Source organism: Ursus arctos, unplaced genomic scaffold, assembly GCF_023065955.2.
Source record: "Ursus arctos isolate Adak ecotype North America unplaced genomic scaffold, UrsArc2.0 scaffold_6, whole genome shotgun sequence".
Classification (NCBI taxonomy): domain Eukaryota; kingdom Metazoa; phylum Chordata; class Mammalia; order Carnivora; family Ursidae; genus Ursus; species Ursus arctos.
The window spans coordinates 85987543-86008776 of record NW_026623078.1 but is presented as its reverse complement, the minus strand read 5'-3'; the positions used below and the strand labels follow the sequence as shown (position 1 = coordinate 86008776).

The window sequence follows — 21234 nt, the reverse complement described above, 5'->3', positions numbered from 1 at the left end:
AGGCCTTGTGGGGGTTGCAGTTCCCAGCGGCGATGGGCGGTGCGGGCGGGCCTCGGCTTCCCGGCGGGCTGCGCGGCGGCCGGCGGTTGTCGGCGGGGCAGTCCGGCGGGCAGCGGCGGCTGTTCCGGCTGCGGCACAGCGGCGGACGAGCGGGCTGGGCGGGATGCGGGGCCGCCGCCGCCGCCTCCCCAGAGTCTGAGCGCCGGCCGGGCCGCGCACCCACCTTTGCCCCCGGTCCCTGCCTCTTCCCGTCCCCCCCCTTAGCTCGGGCCGCCTCGGGCCGAGCGTTCCGAGCGCGGCCCGGGCCCAGCGCCGCCGCTGCCGCCGCCCCGCCCCTCCCCCGCGCGGCCGGCCCCGGCGCTCATGCGGACCGAGCCCCGCCCCCCGGCCGAGCCCGCCGCCCGAGCCCGCGCCTGAGCCCGCGCCGCGCGCCCGCCCGCCCGCACCATGCTCAAGTGCATCCCGCTGTGGCGCTGCAACCGGCACGTGGAGTCGGTGGACAAGCGGCACTGCTCGCTGCAGGCCGTGCCCGAGGAGATCTACCGCTACAGCCGCAGCTTGGAGGAGCTGCTCCTCGACGCCAACCAGCTGCGCGAGCTGCCCAAGGTGAGCGGCCGCCCGCACCTGGGCACCGGGCGGCGGGGTCGGGCCGGGCCGGGGCGCCGGCTGGCTGACCCCACCCTCCTCACCTACCTCGGGTGCTGGCACCAGGCGGCAGCGATCGTCAGGTGCGCGCCTGGGAGTGGCGGGGCCGGGCACAGCCTGGGAGAGCCGCGGTGGAGGGAGAGCCGCGGCCGTGGTAGATGTGACGGGCTGGACGCAGGGGAAGGTGAACCTGGTCTGGCAGGTGGAGACCAGCCTGCTGCGCTGCGCTGGAGGCGGGGAGCCTAGCCTTCTCGGCCTGCTCTCTTCCTGGGGCTGAGGTGGGGTAGGCGAGCTCTCCGGAAGGTCCTCGTCCAGCAGGTCTGCAGGCTCTCCACGTCCCCTTGGTGTCGCGCCTCCTCGTCTGCTTGCTTTCCTTCTAAGGCCGCTCTGGAGAAGAGGCCAAAGGAAGCAGGTCATAAAAGGATTTCCTTTCTGGAGACAGGGTGCTAAGTGGCCCAGTGCCTGGCGGCTGTGTGCCACAAAGGGTGTGGCGCCCCCCCCCTCAGGGCTTGGATGGGACTGGATGGGACGGTTCTGTCCGTCGCCCTTTCCAGGAACCTTCACAGCTGCCCGTGTTTGTGGTACTCACTGTGGTTGTCGTTTTTTGTTTTTTTGTTTTTTTGTTTTTCTTTTCTGTAGCTGTCAAGTTGTTGTCACAGATTCAGGCTGGGGTGGTTGGATGCCATGGCAGAAAGCACTGTGGGCCCTGGCGGTCTCCCTGGGTGGGTATAAGAGGGGCTTCAGGTGGTGAGTGGAGTCGAGGGGAGCACGCAGAGTAAGGAACAGGGAGCTGCTCAGCCTGGAGCGGATGAACTTCTCAGCTGAGATTTGGGCACATGAGCTCCGTCCTATGGCCAAACAGCTGCAAGGAAGGCGTCTCAGGTGACATCAAGGGACCAGGTACCAACAGTTAGGAAGTTAGAAGCACAGCGAGGGGCGGGTACACGTTTTTCTCTCCTTTTCTTGCTGCAGTTGGGGGTGATGAGGCAGGACCCTGGGTTTCTGTGTGGCCTGGAGCAGGCAAAGGCCCACGGGATCTGTGATGTGTGAACCCGTGTCTGCTCTGGAGGGGCCTTGTGTTGCAGAGTCCATCCTACCCTAACCCCACCCCTGCTCACAGCCCTTCTTCCGGCTGCTGAACCTGCGGAAGCTGGGCCTCAGCGACAACGAAATCCAGCGGCTGCCCCCCGAGGTGGCCAACTTCATGCAGCTGGTGGAGCTGGATGTGTCCCGCAACGGTGCGGAGCCCGGCGCAGGGCTGGGGTGGAGCCCAGGGGCGGCAGCAAGGGTTTCAAGCTCTGGGAGACTCTGGGTGTGTCTCTGCGCTGATCCCTCTCCTATCACAGATATCCCCGAAATCCCCGAGAGCATCAAGTTCTGCAAGGCTCTGGAGATTGCAGACTTCAGCGGGAACCCCTTGTCTAGGTGGGTGGTGGCTGCACTGGGGGGCAGCGGCGGGCATGGGGGCTTCCGCGGCCATGTTCTGGACATCTGAGGTCCCCCTTTCTCTGCACAGGCTCCCTGAAGGCTTCACTCAGCTACGAAGCCTGGCTCACCTGGCGCTTAATGATGTGTCTCTGCAGGCGCTGCCTGGGGACGTGGGCAAGTGAGTGATCCCAGGGCAGGGAGACTCAGCTCAGCCTCACTCCTCCATCTGTCCCCACCATCCCTGCTTCCATCACTTCCCCACCCTGATCTCTCTTTCAGCCTTGCCAACCTGGTGACCCTGGAGCTCCGGGAGAACCTGCTCAAGTCCTTGCCTGCGTGAGTGGGCGCGGGTCTTCCAGCAGCACCTGCTTGGGCCGTGGTGCCGAGGGCCTGGGGCCACGCGGCCACAGCAAACTCGCTGTTTGTTCTGCAGGTCTCTTTCCTTCCTGGTCAAGCTGGAACAGCTGGATCTGGGAGGCAATGAGCTGGAAGTACTGGTGCGGAGAGGGCGGGGCCGTCTGGGCGAGGCAGGGCAGGTGAGCCTTGGGCTGTCCCTTCAACCCCGTCACTCTGTCCCCATCTCTTGTTGCAGCCTGACACCCTCGGGGCTCTGCCCAACCTCCGAGAGCTGTGGCTGGACCGGAACCAGTTGTCAGCACTGCCCCCGGTGAGTGAGGGTGTGGCAGCCCCTAGCTTGCCCCCGGCCGGACCCTGACCTTCTGTGCCCACCCTCAGGAGTTGGGGAACCTGCGGCGCCTCGTATGCCTGGACGTGTCAGAAAACCGGCTGGAGGAGTTGCCTGCCGAGCTGGGTGGGCTGCTGCTGCTCACTGACCTGCTGCTCTCCCAGAACCTGCTGCAGCGGCTTCCGGACGGCATCGGTCAGCACCGGCCTGGGAGGGGCGCGGCGGGTGCTGAGCCCTGGCCTAGAGGAGGGTCCTGGGGGGGGGCCTGACTCTCCCTGGGCTCTGAGAGACACCCCTGAGAAGAGGAAAGGACGCTGAGGCTGGGGGTGGGGGTGACCAGGTGCCGCACCTGAGCAGCCGAGGCGTCTTGTGGCGGGGGGGATGGTGAGTCGGGAAGGCCACGCGGAGTGCCAAGCTGTCTTCTCTGGGGCTGGGGAGCTGGAGGGGCTGCACGAGCGGGAGGATGGGGCGGGCGGCAGAGGGGTGGGCAGCAGAGAGGCGTGCCTCCCCAGGGCAGGGCGGGGCTTTTCCCTGCCTGTGCCGTATGGGCAGCTGGTCCCTGCACCCCACTCAGCCTTGTCCCCACGTGTCCCCAACCCAGGTCAGCTGAAGCAGCTGTCCATCCTGAAGGTGGACCAGAACCGGCTGTGCGAGGTGACCGAGGCTATCGGCGACTGTGAGAACCTCTCTGAGCTCATGCTCACGGAGAACCTGCTGACGGTATGGCCCAGCCTGGCGGGGCCCGGGGAGCGAGGACAGGGTGCCGCTGCGTGGCAGGGCCCGGCTGTCTGGTCGGACGGGAGGCCGCTGACAGGAAGCATTTGGCGGGGGTGGCACAGCGCGGGGGCTGGAGACGCTCCTGAGGGGTTCTCCCTCCTTCCGAAGTCTAGTGGATTTTGGCCAACCCCTGGCCCTCCCTTTTCCCGGCCAGGCTCTGCCCCGCTCTCTGGGGAAACTGACCAAGCTGACCAACCTCAACGCGGACCGGAACCGTCTAGAGGCGCTGCCACCGGAGATCGGAGGCTGTGTGGCGCTCAGCGTTCTCTCCTTAAGGGACAACCGCCTGGCCGCCCTGCCGCCCGAGCTCGCCCACACGGCTGAGTTACATGTGCTGGACGTGGCCGGGAACCGGTGAGTGCCCACCCGCCCTGCCCAGCCCCCGCTGAGCTGACCGTGCCCACCGGCCCCCCAGCTGAGCTGACCATGCCCACCGGCCGCCAGGCTGCAGAGTCTGCCATTTGCGCTCACCCACCTCAACCTCAAGGCCCTATGGCTGGCCGAGAACCAGGCGCAGCCAATGCTCCGGTTCCAGACGGAGGATGACGCTCAGACGGGCGAGAAGGTGCTCACCTGCTACCTGTTGCCCCAGCAACCCCCGCCCAGCCTTGGTAGGTTGCTGGCGGTTGGCAGCTGTGACCCAGGGGTGGGTACGGCCTCAGACGAGTCCGCCTGCCCCTGACGTTCATCTGCTTCAGAGGATCTGGGACCGCAGAGCAGCCCTGCGGAGAGCTGGAGCGACGCCCCGCCCAGCCGTGTCAGCGTCATCCAGTTCCTGGAGGTCCCAGCGTGCGGCGACGATGCCGAGGGAGCTGCTGCTGAGAAGCGGGTATGGCGGGGGGCTCCCTGGGTGGGCCGCCTCCTCCCTGCCCTCCCCTGACCCCTGCCCTGCCCCACCCTGCACCCTCGTGCACGTTGCAGGGCCTGCAGCGCCGGGCCACGCCTCACCCTAGCGAGCTGAAGGTGATGAAGAGGGGTGTCGAGGAGCGTCGAGGTGAAGCCTACTCCTGCAGGCCTGAGTCCAGGCCGCCCTCGCCCCTGGAGGAGGTGCCTTTGGGAAACCGCACGGCGCAGGAGGGACACCAGCCCGGCAGGCTTGCACCTCTCGGGAGCCCTGGGCGTCTTGTCATCCTGGGTGTGGGGCTCTGAGGGCCCAGGGTGGCCGGGGGGGCGGGGATGGGAGGAGATGAGCCTGGTGAGGGGTGGGGGTCCAGGGCCAAGTGTGCTGTGCTATCCCACAGGGCAGGACCGTGTCCTGCAAGGGCTGTGGGGAGTATGTGGCGTAGCCATGTGGGGCAGGAGCACAAGGCGAGCCAGAGGTGGCCACGTTCTTGGTGGCATGGGGGATGGAGAGCGAGGCCCGCGGGTCCTCACGAAGCTGGCTGGGGGCAGGATCAGCTTGGGTGTAGGGATCTGGGATCAGTGTTTACAAGCCCAGTTCTGCTTCTTTAGAGGTTTCTAGCCACAGGGGCTGGGGGAAGCTCTGGGATCCCGAGGGTGACACCTGGGGGACATGGGGCAGGCCCACCCACCCCTCGAAGCTGCTGTTGGCAGCTTGTTTGCAGAGCCGTGCTGCTGTCGGGGCTGCCGGCCTTTCTCAGGCTGGCGTTCTCCTGGGAGCTCGTCTGGTCCTTGTTCTTCAGTTATTTTCAGGAAGATCTTTGAGGAGCTACGCCACAGAACTGTGGTTTTGCACAGCCTCTGTCGAGTTAGAGGGCAGCGTGGCCTCCCCGTGGGCTGGGATGGACTGCCCCCACCTGTGCAGGGGTGAGCCCGCCAGGGGCGCCGCAGACTGACCTGCTGCCTGCCCGGCTGCAGGACAAGAGGCTGAGCACCGAGTCTGGTCTGAGTGAGGACTCGCAGGCATCCGCCGGCACAGCCTCCCAGGGTGAACCCGAGGGGCCGCTGACGGAAGCACAGGAGCTGAGCCAGCAGGAGGCCACGGAAGAGACTTACGAGGAGGTGAGCCTGGCCCCAGGGCCAAGCAGACGCGTGGGCGGGACCCGTCAGTGCGCGGCTGGGCCTCCGGGGCCGGGGCCGGCTCTGCCCCCTGTGTTTGGCACCACGCATTTCTGGGCGCTGAGCACAGTTCGGCGCCGTGCTGCTCAGAGCCTCCGTCCCTCTGGGACGCGGGGCTCCTGGGGGTGCAGACCCCACCGCCCTGCTCACACCGGCTTCATCCAGCCCACAGTGCGCTTCGCGGAGGACACGCTGCTGCTGCCCCCTGGGGACGACGGCGAGAACGAGGAAGGGCAGCTGGAGGCGCCCTGGCCCCTGCCTGGCGGGAGACAGCGTCTCATCCGCAAGGACACACCTCACTATAAGAAGCACTTCAAGATTTCTAAGCTACCCCAGCCCGAGGCCGTGGTGGCCTTGCTGCAGGGAACACAGCCAGATGGTGAGAGCCCTGTAGGGTCCGCGGGCTGGCACAACGGCCCCCACACGCCCTGGGCTCCTCGGGCCGAGGAGGAGGCTGAGGAAGAAGAGGAGGAGGCCGAGGAGGAGGCTGAGGAAGAAGAGGAGGCGGAGGTGGAGGCAGCAGTGGCCGAGGAGGAAAAGGAGGAAGCCGTGGTGTCCGCACCGTCCATCAAGGTGGGTTTCTGCTCACAGACCCACTCGAGCAGAGCTGCCCCGGCCCCTCCTCGTCGGGCCGCACTCCACGCTGAGGCCTCTGGCAGTTCGCACAGCAGCTCTGGGCCCCCCGTCCCAATCTTGCTGCCAGGGGAGGGGCCCACCCCCAAGGGCTGCTGACTCTCCAGGGTCCTCTTGGGCTGAGTTCAGACTGGGGCGCTGGGGTCTGGCGGCTGTCCCGTCGCTGCCTGGACTCTTCCTTCCTCTCGGGTCCTCCTCAGAGCTGGCCTTCGGGCCCACTGTGGACCCTCATGTGAGTCCTGTCCCCAGCCGTAGGGTGGCTCTCAGGCCCACACAAGGTCCCGTCTGCTCCCTGGGGCCGTCTTGCCCCCGCAACACTCCTGTGTATCTGATGTCGAGGTTCTGTCCTGAGCATGAGCGCAATGCCGTGGCATCTGAGGGGCCTGGGACAGCCAGACGTGGCCTCAGCCTGCTGGGGGGTCCCCCCCCCGACCAGCCGAGCCTGCCCCATTTGACGGTGCAGCGGCGGTGGTGGCCACCCTTCTGGACTGGTGGGGAGGGGCCGGTGGTTAGGCTGCGGGAGCTTGGTGTGGTTGCTGCTGTCCTTTCTGCTCTCGGCAGGGCCGGGTGAGGCGGTGGCGGGGCGGCGGCTCACCTGCATGCCCTCGCTGGTCCTGTCCTAACAGGGGGTGTCGTTTGACCAGGCCAATAACCTGCTGATAGAACCCGCACGCATTGAGGAAGAAGAGGTCTGTACTCTCCGCTTTGCGCTCCGTGTCCCGGGCTGCTGGCCTTGCTTCCGGGGCTGTGGGCTCTCGCGCCTCCTTCCCCCGCCCCGCACGCCTGTGCAGACCCCTGCCCCGTAAGAGCTTCTGTGCACCTCCTTCGGGTTGGGGCCTGCTGGCCCTCTGACACAGGTGGACAGATGCGGAGTGCAGGCCTGGGCAAGGCGGCCGGGCCTGGTGGCAGGGGTGCTGGGGCGTTTCAGGAACCGCGGGGCTTTGAGGCGGCACCTGCAGGTGGAGGCAGGGCAGGGCCTCCATCCAGGCTGTGCTCTGTCCTGCGAGTGTCCATCCCTGTGCAGCCCCTCTGTGTTGCCTGGGGCCGCCCAGGCTGCTGGACACGACGAGGCCCTCCCCATCCCCTGCCAGGCCCACAGGCAGCCCCCAGACAGCAAGCGTCTGTTCTGTTTCTAGCTGACGCTCACCATCGTGCGGCAGACGGGGGGCCTGGGTATCAGCATCGCTGGCGGCAAGGGCTCTACACCCTACAAAGGGGACGACGAGGTGAGGAGCCGTGGCCACCTCAGGGACCCCTCTCCCAGCATCCCTGCCTTTTCTCCAAGAGGCTTTCGCGGTTTTGAGGGTTGTCGTGCTGCCCCTTCCGACCTCACAGCCCACTTTGTTCTGGGCATCTGCTCGTGCTCAGGGCTCCCTGCTCTCCAGGTGCCTGGCCATGACTGCCGGCCCAGGACTGACCCAGGGAGCTTAGTTAGAGACGGGAAGCGTGCCGGAGCGCTCCTTGGCACTCTGCCTTCCCTCCCGTGTTTACCCCTATTGGATGTGGGGGTGCAGATCGTCCCAGGAGGTCGGCCTATGCCTTCTGGCTCTGCAGCGGTGAGCCTAGCGCCTATGACGGCCCCAAGCCCGGTTCTCTTCTTCCCGTGCCCTTGGGCATGTTTGTAGGCCTTGCCCCACTCCTCCCCAGCAGGTCAGGCTAGGCAGGCCCTCCACGGCCCCTGTCCTCTTTCTTCGCTCAGCTCCTGCTTGTTTCCCAGGGCATATTCATCTCTCGGGTGTCCGAGGACGGCCCCGCAGCCCGGGCGGGCGTCCGAGTGGGTGACAAGCTCCTAGAGGTGAGTCAGTGACGCGTCTCAGGCTCCACACGGCCCCGCCTGTGTCGGGAGCAGAGGCCGCCCTCGGAGGCTGGCCGGGGAGGTGGTCAGCCCTCCAGCAAGTTGGGCGGGGGATTAGTCCTGCCTCGGAACCTTGGCACGTGTGTTGGGGGCTCCTGGGAGACTGCGCTTGTGCTGATTACTGACGCACCAGTTTGGAGTCTGAGGGCCACCGACCCTCTCTCTCTGCGGGGCCTGGAGAGGCTGTGGACAGAGGCTGTCAGGCCAAGCGGGTGTTGGCCCAGGCAGGGCTGAGGGGAGGGAGCCTCACTGAGCCGGGGTCAGCGTGGAGGCACAGGGTCAGACGCCCGGTGACCCTGGGCGTCCTCAGTTGTGGGACTGCTCGGATGAGGGACAGGTGGAGGGGGGTTGCAGGGCTAGGGACCCAGGTGCGTCCCCTTGTTCCCGTCAGCCTGGCTCGTACCCTTCCCCGCCCCCACCCCCAGGGTCACACAGGGTGGTTGAGGGGGTGGTTACCCCGCCAGGAGTTCTGTGGCTCGTTCCTCTTCTGTCTCCCATCTGTGGCGGCGGTACACGCAGAGCCTCGGCGTGGCCGTGGCCGTGTCCTGACGGGTGTCGCGCGCTGCAGGTGAACGGCGTGGCCTTGCACGGCGCCGAGCACCAGCAGGCTGTGGAGGCGCTGCGGGGGGCGGGCGCCACCGTGCACATGCGGCTGTGGCGGGAGCGCATGGTGGAGCCAGAGAACGCAGTCACCGTCACGCCTCTGCGGCCGGAGGATGACTACAGCCCGCGGGAGTGGCGGGGAGCTGGCCTGCGCCTGCCCCTGCTCCAGCCTGAGTCTGCGGGGCCTCCGCGCCAGCGTCACGTGGCTTGCCTTGTGCGCAGCGAGAAGGGGCTGGGCTTCAGCATCGCGGGCGGGAAAGGCTCCACTCCTTACCGGGCTGGCGATGGGGTGAGGCTGATTCGCGGGGGCTGCGGGGGGTGCTTCAGGCAGGGGGAGCTGGGCGGGGACGAGGACTCACTGCCCCGGGCTCTGCTTTTCCCCGCAGGGTATCTTCATCTCCCGCATCGCAGAGGGGGGCGCTGCCCACCGGGCGGGCACTCTGCAGGTCGGCGACCGTGTCCTCTCGGTGAGTGGGGGTAGTGGGGCCTGCTCACTGCCCCATCCGCTCCGCTCACCCCACAGGGCACCCTGACTGGCCGCACTCTTGCAGATCAACGGGGTGGACATGACTGAGGCCAGGCACGACCACGCCGTCTCCCTGCTGACCGCCGCTTCCCCCACCATCGCCCTGCTGCTGGAGCGGGAGGCCGGGGGGCCCCTTCCCCCCAGCCCTCTGCCACACTCCCCCCCACCCCCCATTGCAGCCACCACCGCCGTGGTCACTGCCACCCCTGGGGAATCTGGGCCGCTGAGGCTGGCCCCTAGCCTGCTGGCTGCTGCCTTGGAGGGGCCATACCCTGTGGAGGTAAGATCCTGGGCCTCTCCCTGCCTGTCCCCTACTCCCCCCATGCCCCCCGTAAAGTTTTAGCTGCGGGGTGCCAGTTTCTCCAGGTGGGAAAGTAGGTGCTCACGCTCTCTCTGTTTTGGTGCCGGGTCCCTGGGGCTCTGTGTCATGGTCACTGCGTCCCCGTGTGGTGTGCTTGTGTGCTCTGACGCAGCAGGGACCTGGGGCGCGCACACTCTCTGGGCTGGAGAGGCGCCCCTTTGCTGCTCCAGCGGGTTCGTTCCAGCAGCCCCTCGTGCCCCTCGTTATCCCCAGGAGATCTGCCTGCCGAGAGCCGGGGGCCCCCTGGGGCTCAGCATCGTTGGGGGCTCTGATCACTCCAGCCACCCGTTTGGTATCCAGGAGCCTGGCGTGTTCATTTCCAAGGTAGAGCGGGCCCTACAGGCGTCTCTGTGCTGGGAGGGCCCGGCCTGGGCACGGGGCAGCAAGGTCCCCAGCCCTCTGAGCATCGTCGCCCCCGACAGGTGCTACCACGGGGCCTGGCTGCACGCAGCGGCCTCCGGGTTGGGGACCGCATCCTGGCGGTGAACGGGCAGGATATCCGTGAGGCCACGCACCAGGAGGCAGTCAGTGCCCTGCTTCGGCCCTGCCTGGAGCTGGTCTTGCTCGTGAGGAGGGACCCACCACCCCCGGGCATGCGGGAACTCTGTATCCAGAAGGCCCCCGGGGAGAAGCTGGGCATCAGCATTCGAGGGGGCGCCAAGGGCCACGCAGGGAACCCCTGCGACCCCACAGATGAGGGCATCTTCATTTCCAAGGTGAGGCCTCTCCCCTGCCAGACCCGCCCCACTGGGTTCCTGGGGGAGGGGACGAGGGCCCAGACCCTGGGCCAGTCCTGAAGTTGGAGGCCCCGGTCTCTTGCAGGTGAGCCCCACGGGAGCAGCCGGGCGTGATGGCCGGCTGCGGGTAGGGCAACGGCTGCTGGAGGTGAACCAGCAGAGCCTGCTGGGCCTGACGCATGGCGAGGCCGTGCAGCTGCTGCGCGCGGTCGGCGACTCCCTCACCGTGCTCGTCTGTGATGGCTTCGACGCCAGCACCGCTGCCCCCGCTGAGGTCAGTGTCTGCCCCTGTCAGTGCTCCACCGTAGGGACAGGGTCCTGTCCGCGGCTCGGCCTAGACGTGCGACGAGGGACCGTGTGCGGGCCGGGACAGCTGCTCTGTCTCTAAGCCGTTGTGAGGTGGCATGCGAGGGTGCCATGGGCCATGGGCCACTCCAGGCTGTGCTCCTGGCCGCCTGCTCGAGACAGTGTGCGGAGGCTTTGGCCCGGGAAGAGCAGTGCACGATCGTGCCACGCACCTCCAGGCGGGCGGCGCCTACAGGGCAGGGCCACGAGGCCGGGACGGGGGCGTTGCTCTGAGCCCAGCACACGGCCCCTCAGGACTGTGCCTACAGACACGCACAGGGACCTCCAGCCCGTCCAGGCACTGTCCTCTGCTGGCAGTCCCTCAGCAGCCAGCTTGCTCCCTGGGAGCGTCTGCCGCAGAGCAGAAGCCGGGGGTGGGGGTGGTGGGCACGTGGGGGCCCAGCTGTGCTCCTGCCCGGCCCCTCAGGGCAAGGGCTGGCGGCTAGGACCAGGACTGGGCTCCCGAGGCTCAGCCCTCAGCCTGGCCTGCGTGCTGAGCGACTCTGGCTTCCGAGCCTCTGCGTCCCCACGCTGTCCTGCCTTCTCCCCTGCTGTCCCTGGGGCCCCTGGGCGTACACTGACGCGGCTGTGCCTGCCTGCAGCCCACGCGGGCCTCCGAGAGCTCCTGACCTGCAGAGGGCCAAGGCGGTCCCCGCGGGTCGGCCCGTGCATCAGGTGGGTCTCTGGGGTAGTGACTCACTGCCAGCGAGGGCTCGCCCCTTGTCGCGTGTCGTCTGCTGAAGGGAACAGAGCCTGTGCTCGTGCGCCTCACTCCAGGCCCGGACCCTGGGCTGGGGGCCCCACGCCCACATCTTCCTCCGTCTTTGTGGGAACCCTGGTGGTTTCCAGGGAGGAATTTCTCTTAGGACTTAAGGCTAGACCGAGTGGCCCCAGAGAAGCCTTTATTTTTTATTTATTTCGTATGTGTGTTTAGAGGCGTTTCAGCCAGTATGTTTGCCGATTTTAAAGAGAAAGAAGAAAACAGCTGCACAGGGAAGGGCGTGAACGTGCAGCGAGTCACAGGTGGGGTGCACACCCTTGGCTGTTCCTGGCGGTCCCTCCCCGTGTCACGTGTGTGCTTCCTCCTGCGGGCGGCTTTCCGGGGCTTCCCAGCGCACCAGCCAGCAAGCCTGGGAGCCTGTCTTTGGTTTTTGGGGCGTTCGTGCAGGAAGGCGCCCTGGGGGTACCGGCGGTGGGCAGATGGGCAGGCCTGCCCTGCGGGGCCTCCAACCCCAGCCCCCAGCCTGGGCACTTGGACTTGTCTGTCGTCCCGTAACTGATGGGCGCTCTTTCACCTTCCAAGCGTTGGTACCTGGTTTCGTGGGACGTAAATGTTTTTGTCACTTTCACTTTTTAAGAATGGTTTCGTTGAGATTTTAGAAATCTAAGTTTTCTATGAATTACGTCTTCGGATCTTTTCCTTTGTGTCTTCTGGATTTGGGGTTTTGCTTAGGAAAGTCTTCCGCATCCTACGCTGTCTCACGTTTCCTTGTTGTACTAATGTGACTGTTAAAAGCAGAGCTCTGTAACCCCCCGGAATTGCTTTTGGGTGAAATGATGTGTCACGTCAGCAGCGGGCACTGTGCACCTGTCGTCCCCGCAGGTTGGGGAACTTGGGGCCTGCCTTACCTGTGTGTCCTAAATACGGTCGCTTTCCTGTGTGCTTTGATCCCTAGTTGGTCACATCGCCTGTTTTTCCTATTTTAGAGAAGTTCTAGAGAAGTGTGTCTTCTCTTCCAAAAGAGCCTGCCGAGCTCTGTAACAAGTTGGTTGGGACCCAAGAATTAGCTCTGGTTTCAGAATTCTTTCACCGTGTGATTGCGTTTTTTTCCCTGAGCACGTTCACGATTGCTCTGGTTTCCTTACTAATTCTAATCTGGTCGGAAGCCCTGTGTCCTGTGGACCTGGCTCTCCTGGTCAGGCTCTGCCGGTCTGCTCCGGGACCCCTGGTGCTCGGGGTTGCAGGGGGATGGCGGCCAGCTGCCCCGTCTTGTGCCAACTTGAAGGGGCCGTTTCAACTTGCACTTGGATGTTTGCTGTCATTTCTGAAGGCCCCAGGGAGTGGGGCAGGCGCTCACAACTCTCTGCTTGCCACCCCCCCCCCCATTTTCCTTAAACTCAGTCTGCTTCCTCATCTGCATGCGCGTGTCTGACCCCTGTAGGAACCAGGGCTCGCCGAGTGTCCTCTGAACTTTGCTTGGGTTCTGAAAACCAGGCTTGCTGCTAGCTCGTGCCCAGGCCACGTCTCTCCCCCAGCACTCTCCATGGCGGCGGGAGGCGGGACTTGTGCAGACTTGCCGGCCTGTCCTCTGGGCCCGTGCTTCCTTGGGCGCCTGCACAGTCTCATGGACCTCGGTGTGGTGCTCGGGCAGGTGCCGGGCTTCCAGGGAGGCTCAGACCGAGGAGACAGCACCCACATGCCCGCCAGTCTGCCCGCATGGCGACGCGGGAGCACACTGCGGTCACGTCCCTTCTTGGCCTCCGGCTCACGCTTGCCTCGAGAGCCAGCACTTGGGCCTCGTCCTCGCTCACCTTTCCTCTTCGGCCCTCCCTTACCGCCTGCACGAGGGGGCGGTGCTCCCATCTGTCCTCTGCGCATCGCTCTTCCGCCTTCTGCAGACGGCCTGCGGGGAGGAGACGCCCCCCACCCCGAGCCACGCCACCCCGGACACACGCGATACACGCCAGCTCCCTTCCCTTCATCTTGTCCGTGTTTTCGGGAACAAGCTGCAGCCTTGGAGATCTCCAGAGATGGCAGCTGACGTGTTTTTCTCTTGTTGAATTCACGGGGCCGTGTGTTCTTGACGTTTGTGCCCACACTGTGCCCTCGTCGGGTGTGGGGCTGTCTGTCCAGCCTGATACCTGTCATTCGACAGCTTTCTTGCTCTCTGGAGTGAGCAGGTATCCAGGTGTTTCCTGCCCCAGTCCTGGAGTCGGCTGTTTCCAGGGGCCGCTGGCCCCAAGAGCCCAGCCGGGGCTGGGCAGCACTTGGAGCCTGGGATGTGGATATTTCTAGGAAGAGAGAAGCCATGAGTTTGTACTGGTTTTTTAAGTAGGTTCCACACGCAGCGTGGACCCCCAGATCAAGAGTCGCAGGCCCCTCTGACGTGGGCCAGCCAGGATCCTCCATACTGGCATTTTTATTCATAGTTGAGATTACAGGTTTTTTACTAACTTTTGATTTTACATTTGTATCTTTTTTCTTGTACTGAAATTTTTTTTAAGTAACAATATCGTAATTAATAATTCCAAAGTGCAGTACCAGTATTGCCGTTAATAACAGGACGTATGAGAGCAAGTTAAGATTTCCCTGTGCCCGTAAGTTTTGTTCACTGGGATGTGTAATCAGAATACTGTGTTTTTAAGTCATTTGAAGTAATTCTTTGTGTCATTATGCTGCCAACTTGGTATATGGTTAGGCTTACTTGTTTTCAGTTTTTAGGGATGGTTTTAAAAGATCGGTTTCATGCTAGTGTTTGCGTTTATGCGGTTCCAAAGCCAAAACTACAAACAGTTCCTTTGAGGAGTCTGCCTTTGTCTCCCTGCCCCCTCTTCAGTCCACCATGTGTGTTAGCTTGGGGTTATCTTGCAATTGTATCTTTTTTTTTTAACATTTTATTTATTTGAAAGAGCGAGCGCACGCACAGGGTCAGCAGCAGAGAGGGAGGGAGAAGCATGGTCCCCGCTGAGCAGAGAGTGGACATGGGGCTCAATCCCAGGACCCCGGGATCATGATGCCTCACTGACGGAGCCACCCAGGGGAACCACCCAGGCGCCCCCCCCGCATTATGTCTTTTTGAAAAATAAAACAAATACATAAAATAATGTTAAACTTGGAAACAAGTGGCAAGAACAGGCCGCAGACTCTGTCCCTCAGAGGCCCTGCGTGCACTTCTCCAGCTGCCCACGGCATCCTTCGTAGCAGAGGGTTCGGTCCGGGGGGTGCGTGGGCGTCCGGTTGCCCCGTATCCCCAGTCTCCTTGACCCTGACCTTGTGCAGAGTGTCCCGTGGCTGCTCGAGACTGGTTTCAGTGGGTGCCCCTGTGATGGATCACCGCAGTGGTCCCCAGAGCCTCCCGACCGGGCGCACACGTGGCGGTGTGTCCCGTCACCGACAGCCTCCACAGCGCTGTCCCTGGGTTTCCCCATCGCGAAGTGGCTCTTTCTCTTTTGTTTTGTTTTGTTTTTTAAAGAATTTATTTATTTATTTATTTATGTGACAGAGAGACAGCCAGCGAGAGAGGGAACACAGGCAGGGGGAGGGGGAGAGGAAGAAGCAGGCTCACAGCGGAGGAGCCTGATGTGGGGCTCGATCCCAGAACGCCGGGATCACGCCCTGAGCCAAAGGCAGACGCTCAACGACTGCGCCCCCCAGGCGCCCGGCTCTTTCCCCTTTGAAATCTGTATGTGTTTTGTGCGGGATACTTTGAGAGTGTTTGTGCCATTCGTCCTGACATCCTCACCCGCCAGTGCTGGCACCCGTGGGTGTTTCCAGCATTAGTACCGTGGTCGCGGCTCGCAGCCGTGTTCTCAGTTCATGGCTCCTTCTGCGCTCGGCAGTGGGCTCTGTGCCGCCGCCGCCGCCCCCTTCCCCGTGGTGAGATACTCACCTGTCTGCTGTTACCGCGCCTCACCGGCCTCTGTGTTCTTTCACGGGTGACGGTTTGTCGCTGTGGGTGCCGGTTTCGTGCCCTGACTCGGCTGATGGAAGGGCTTCCAGCTGGCCCTTCTCACGTGGCTCGTCTCACCGTGGGCAGCCTCCTTCCTGGCACAGCCCCGGCCCCCCCACCCCGTGTGCCGTGTCTCCAAGGAGCGCTGGTTCCTTTTAGCGGAAAGCGGTGTTTAGAAGCCAAGATCTGGGCCCTGGGTGTGCTCGCGACCTCAGGACTTCTCAGGGCCGGGCTGTCACGTGTGGGTGTCTCCTGCTGTGGAAAAGCATGAGTTCACGTCCTGCCCCACAGGCCAGCCCTTCCCTGTGCACGTGGCCTTCTCAGACTCGGATGAGAGAAACCAGGCGGCGGCCTTGCCTCTTATGCTTTCCGCTCGGTCCCGCCTCTCTGGGACCTGCCTGTGGTCTTTGGACAAACGTATCCCAGAAGTTGGGAAGGTGGGCTCCTTAGTGTCCGTCGTTAAATCTTCCACTTTTGTCAGAATCCCGGGGCTATTTGGGCCTCCCGCGAGTTCCCGCCAAGCCCGCATCTCGAGTCTTTGCCCGCAGTCGTTGTGTCCATCTTGCGAGCGACACCATTTGTCATGACAGCATCCCCATGTCTGCTCAATATTTTCAGCCTTGAGCTCCCTCTTCCCTGCTGGGGGCTCCCCTGTCCTTGCTTTCCGGGGGGCTGCTGCCCCACTGACCCTCCGCTCATTCATTCTCCCACTCGGCCTTTCTGAATGACGTCTGCGCTGGGTTTGTGTTTCAGCCACACCGACAGCCCCCGTCAGTGGGGGCTGTTCACGTCAGGGGTTCTCCTGTGCTGCCCCCACTCTGGTTCCTGCTGTTGGTCAAGACCGAGCTATCCCCCTCGTGTCTCGTGGGGTTGCAGAGAGAGCCATTCCGTGTTTCCGTCTCTCTGTGTTCACCCTCGGGGTTCACGGTCAAAGCCCAGTTCGTGACCAGACAGCAGGCTGTCCCCTGCTCAGAGCCGCTGGGTTTCTCCTGCATCGTGGCCTTGATTTCAGAGTCCTTGCTGGGCGCTCGTGCTGCAGACTTCAGAAGCAGCCACCAGGCACCCCACGGCTCAGTGTGCACGGTCGACCTCCCCTGCCTCCCGCCACGTGTCAGAAAGGCCCCCAGTGCCTGTGATGTGCATCCGTGACCTGGGGCTACCCCGTGTCGCGGATGGGGTTGATGGCACGGCGTCCCGGGTGACCAGTGGCGCCAGTCCCAGACCTCCACGACCCAGGAGGCTGCCTCGGCTGGGGGGGTTGCCAGCAGGTCCTTAGCTAGGGATCTTGAGGCCGGGGACCCTGCCCTTAGCCTGCTTCTCTCCTCAGGTGTCCCCTGGCGTCATTGCCAACCCTTTTGCGGCAGGCCTCGGCCGCCGGAACAGCCTGGAGAGCATCTCCTCCATCGACCGGGAGCTGAGCCCCGAGGGCTCTGGCAAGGTCAGAGCCACCTGCAGCTGGCGGCCCCCGGGGCTGGGGAGCCTGAGGCTGGCGGTCCCTGACTGGCATCCTCTCTGCCCACAGGAGAAGGAGCTGCCGGGACAGACCCCGCAGTGGGGACTGGAGGCTGTGGTGAGTGTCCGGGCGCTCCTGCCCTACACGCCGGGCTTGTCTTCATGCTCAGGCCCCGGGGCTCTGGGCTCCAGCCGCCCCCTACCCGCTGGGGTGCTGCAGGCCACCAGGGTGGACGCAGCACACGGGGCGGCGGGTGGCTGCAGCCCACGCTCGGTAGCGTCTGCCAGCCCCACACTCAGGTGCAGACACGGCCTCTCGCGCCACCGTGTTGACTCTGCTCCCCAGGGTCGGAGCTCGGAGAGCCTCAAGCTGGATTACCGCACCTTAGCCGCCATGCCCGGCACCACCAGCACGCAGAGGGTCAGTGTCCAAGTCACGTCCCCGGCCTGGTCTCTGTCTGCCCGTCTTAGCTCTGTCCTGCCCCTGCCTTAGCCCCCACTCATTACTGAGACCCCAGGGCACAGAGCTTGTAGGCGGGGCCTGCAGGGGACACTGGCCATGAGTACCCACGCTGGAGCTCTGCCTCCTAACCCGGCACTGCCCGGCCTCATCCTGCAGACAAGCCCAGCAGCGGCAAAGGGCTCAGGGCCGGCTCCTGGGAAGCCCCCCTCCCCTTCAGGCTTGCCAAGCAGGCTGGGGAGAGTGGAGGCCACTGGAGCCTTTGGGGGTCCTGGTGGGATTGGGTTTGAGCCACTGTGGATGGGAACAGCGTGGAGCAGCCTCGAGAAGCCATGGAGACCGGGGCGGGGGCGGCAGTGGCCCAGTGCTGACAGCTGGGGGGCAGGCACTGGGCAGGACGGATGTTTGGGCCTCACCCCTCCCCCAAGAGCTATAAACAGGCCTCCCAGAGGCTGTGCGCAGCCGGCCGAGGCTCAGAAGCCCTACAGGAAGGCGAGTGGTCACCGGCAGGGCTCCAGGAGGCACGAGTACTGCCGAGGAGGGGGGTGCTTGTGCTGGGGGAGGGCCTGGGGGCTGCCAGGGGCTTTCGTGTAGACCTTCGCTCCTGAGCCACGAGCAGCTGAATGGGAAGCCCCCAGGGTGGGGGCCCAGTGTCCTTGGACCAGAAAGGGGCCTGGCTGTGGGGTGGCCAGTGAGAGGCAGGGCCTTCCTGGCTCACACCTCTTCAGAGTACATGGGGAGGGTAGGTGGGGGGGGCTGCTCGTGGAACAGCTGCCTCCCCCCTGCCACCCCCCCGTGTGGGAAGACCCTCCCTCCTGTCCCCCTGGCCCTGTGGGGGCAGAGGGGAGCCTGGCCAACCGGGTCATGGCCTTTAGGGGAGAACTCCATGCTGGCTGAGCGGTGGTTTAGGCCCATCGGGCATCTCCCCTGGGCTGGCGTCGGGTCAGGGAACAGAGAAGCAGCTTTGGGCAAGCACCCATTCCCCAGGAGCTCCTCCTGGTGGGGCCCCAGCCCTGCCTGACCCTCACCCCTGCGTTGCCTGACCCCTGCAGGTACTGCCTGGGGCGACAGGAGGGAAGATGGCTGAGGGCCCCTGCTCCCCCAGCTGCCAGCAGGTGAGTGCCCACCAGGTGGGAGTGAAGGACAGTGCCCCCTCCTCCAGGGAGGTGGGGCCAGGGCATAACGCCTTCCCCCAGCTGCCACTCCTCACCGTGAGGGCACAGCTCACGTGAGCGGCTCCCTGGCCAGGGGTGGTTGGCGATGGGCGGAGGGGCTCCCTGCGGCCCCTGGGCAGACAGAGCTGGGTGGTCAGGGCTGCTTCATCTCACCTGCCCGCCTGTGTATGAGTCCCTGGGGGCCAGCTTGGTCCTACTGAGGCTCCCTGGGTCTACTGCATGGGAGGGCCAGGCCATGGGCACCCCCACTCTTGCTACACTGCAGTGGGGGTAAGCACTGGCAGGGCCAGCTTGGAGGCCAGCTCCTAGCGTCTTTCCCTGCAGATAGCAGACAGGCGAGTGTGGGCCCCATGCCCCTGGCTACCCACCCAAGCCACCCCACTGGCTCCAGGTCTCCTTCCTCCACCGACCCCCTCATCCCCTTACCCGGACCCCAGTCCCTCTTTCTGGCCTTCGTCCCTGCCCTTTGCTGAGAAAACTGGCTTGGGCCTGGCCAGGGGGCTCCGTGGCCCCACTTTGTGAGTGCTCAGATCCACGGGGCACGGGAGTCAGCGGCAGCTGGTGGGGACAGCTGGGGGCTGGCTGGGTGGTGGCTGCAGCCAGGACAGCTGTCCTCGCCCGGCTCACATGCTTCCCCACCCCAGCCCCCATCCCCACCCTCTCCCGACGCACTGCCCACCAACGTGAAGCAGGCCTACAGGACCTTCGCTGCTGTGCCTGGCCCACACCCCCCGCAGGACACCCCTGCCCAGGTACGCGGTGGGCGGCCCGCCCTTCTGCCACGTGTGCCTGTGGGGCGTGCGCCCAGAGAGCCCAGGTCTCAGGACCCGCTTCCCACAGCCCCCCACCCCTGGGCCCATGGCCTCCCCGGAGCAACTGTCTTTCCGTGAGCGGCAGAAGTATTTTGAGCTAGAGGTGCGGGTGCCCCAGGCCGAGGGCCCCCCCAAGCGCGTGTCCCTGGTGGGTGCTGACGACCTGCGCAAGATGCAGGAGGAGGAAGGTAGGTGGCCAGCTGCGCAGGCGGGAAGGGCGCGGGAAGGGGGGCCGGGCCGGGGTCTCACCTATCCCCCCACCCCAGCACGGAAGCTACAGCAGAAGAGGGCGCAGTTGCTGCGGGAGGCCGAGGACAGCGGGCTTACTCTGGACCTGGACGGGGAGGCCCCCGAGGAGGAGGAGCCCGAGGAGCCGCGGCCCTGGGCCGGCCCTGCCGTGGGGTGAGGGACACCCCGCACGTCTCCCTGGATGGGGGTGGGGAGGCACCGCCCAGGGGTCCCTGTGCCGGTGGCACCCCACCCACCTGGTCCTCCTGTCCCAGGCTCAGCCCCCAGTCCCCCCAGCCCCTCGGAGGCGGTGCCCCGGTGCGCACGGCCAAAGCCGAGCGGCGCCATCAGGAGCGGCTGCGCGTTCAGAGCCCGGAGCTGTCGGCGCCTGTGCCCGATCGGGCTCTGTCCCCTGCCGAGCGGCGGGCCCTGGAGGCCGAGAAGCGCGCGCTGTGGAGGGCAGCCAGGTGAGGCCCTGCTGGCCCGGCGAGGCCTTTCCCCCACCCGTCACCGCACCCGCCCACCCGCCCACCCGCCCAGCACCGCCTCCCCTTCGCCCACAGGATGAAGTCCCTGGAGCAGGACGCCCTCCGTGCGCAGATGGTCCTCAGCAAGTCCCAGGAGGGCCGGAGCAGGCGCGGGCCCCTGGAGCGGCTGGCTGAGGCCCCCTCGCCCGCGCCCACCCCATCGCCCACACCCGGGGAAGGTCTGTGGCCAGGCCGGGGGGGCGGGTGGGGCACACAGCCCAGACCTTTCCCAACACCCGCTTCTTGTCCCCCCAGACCTGGGGCCCCAGACCAGCACCTCCGCTGGACGCCTGGTGAGGAGCCTGCAGCTGTTGCCCGCCCTGCACCCCTCCCCAGACTCAGCCCGCCCCTCCCCTCCCCCTCTTCACACTCTCTGCCTTTCTCCCTCACGCTGTCCTTTCAAGGCCTTATCTGGGAGGAAGTTTGACTACAGGGTGTTTGCAGCCCTCCCTTCTTCCAGACCTGTCTATGACATGCAGGTACCAGGCCCGTCCGCAGGACAGCCGCGCACAGCGCCTGCCGCCTTTCCACCTGCGCCTGCCAGCCAGGCTTGTCCCTCTCACTCTGCCTGTCTCGAGTCCTGTTCCGTGGGCGCGGGGCCTCCCCAGCCAGCTGCCATCCTTGGGCCAGGGCTCCGCGGGGACCCCCACCCAGGCTCTGGAGGGTGGCTGCAGGCAGGCCTGGGGTGCCGTCCTGACCTAACGCTTCTTCCCATCGCAGTCCCCAGATTTTGCTGAGGAGCTGAGGTCCCTAGAACCGTCTCCCAGCCCTGGTGAGTTGGCAGGCTGAGCCCCGGGGGTGCGCGCAGGGAGCCGGTCAGCTCACTCCGTGCCTTGCTCTGCCCACTAGGCCTGCAGGAGGAGGACGGAGAGGTGGCCATGGTGCTTCTGGGCAGGCGCTCGCCAGGCGCCGTGGGCCCCGAGGAGGTGACCCTGTGCAGCAGCCGCCGCCCCGTGCGGCCCGGGCGCCGGGGCCTGGGGCCAGTGCCCTCCTAGAGGCTCGGTGCCGCCCTCGACTTGGGGGAGGGGCCCTGCCAGCTGCACCGCACCCTTGACCCAAGTCTTTTAACCTGGGAGTTAGCATTTTAAAGAGACCCCTCAGGCGTTCTGGCCGCTGACTAACTGCCCCCCCTCCCAGCTGGGACCCGTTGGCAAGACTGTAACTAGTGACGTTTGTACAACCAAAGACTCTATTTTGTGGTTTCAGAAGAATAAAATTGACTACGTTTTACTTCCTGCGTGTGCACCTGTCTTACCCAGGGGCCCCTCCCCCGCTCCACGCTCTGCCTGCAAACCC

At 65.1% G+C, this 21234-nt stretch overlaps 1 protein-coding gene across 7 annotated transcripts; it reads left to right on the top strand.

Moving 5' to 3' along the window:
- The first annotated feature begins 389 nt into the window (after positions 1–389).
- On the top strand, positions 390–21167 carry SCRIB (scribble planar cell polarity protein). Of its 7 annotated transcripts, none has more exons than XM_044380217.3 (37): positions 390–606; positions 1766–1883; positions 1992–2070; positions 2162–2251; positions 2353–2409; positions 2507–2570; positions 2666–2740; positions 2809–2953; positions 3360–3478; positions 3690–3889; positions 3980–4146; positions 4234–4364; positions 4457–4582; positions 5354–5497; positions 5720–6127; positions 6832–6876; positions 7324–7413; positions 7905–7982; positions 8611–8934; positions 9032–9112; positions 9197–9451; positions 9746–9856; positions 9955–10248; positions 10355–10543; positions 16612–16722; positions 16807–16854; positions 17083–17157; positions 18249–18311; positions 19016–19123; positions 19212–19371; positions 19450–19585; positions 19687–19878; positions 19975–20117; positions 20194–20231; positions 20343–20417; positions 20659–20710; positions 20788–21167. In XM_044380217.3, exons 1-37 carry the CDS (start codon positions 448–450, stop codon positions 20931–20933), a joined length of 4896 nt encoding a protein of 1631 aa, XP_044236152.1. In that variant the 5' UTR covers positions 390–447; the 3' UTR covers positions 20934–21167. The 7 variants fall into 7 exon arrangements, with proteins under 7 accessions (XP_044236152.1, XP_044236153.1, XP_026344687.1 ...); XM_044380218.3 differs by having other exon boundaries at positions 6814–6876; positions 19064–19123; XM_026488902.4 differs by having other exon boundaries at positions 6814–6876.
- The last annotated feature ends 67 nt before the right edge of the window (positions 21168–21234 follow it).

Bases quoted from the DNA above. Each gene is read 5' to 3' on its own strand.
- SCRIB (XM_026488902.4), top strand. From the start codon at position 448: ATGCTCAAGTGCATCCCGCTGTGGCGCTGCAACCGGCACGTGGAGTCG. The intron at 19,372-19,449 runs GTAGGTGGCCAG...CCCCCACCCCAG, and splicing joins CAAGATGCAGGAGGAGGAAG to CACGGAAGCTACAGCAGAAG. The intron at 19,879-19,974 runs GTGAGGCCCTGC...CTTCGCCCACAG, and splicing joins GCGCTGTGGAGGGCAGCCAG to GATGAAGTCCCTGGAGCAGG.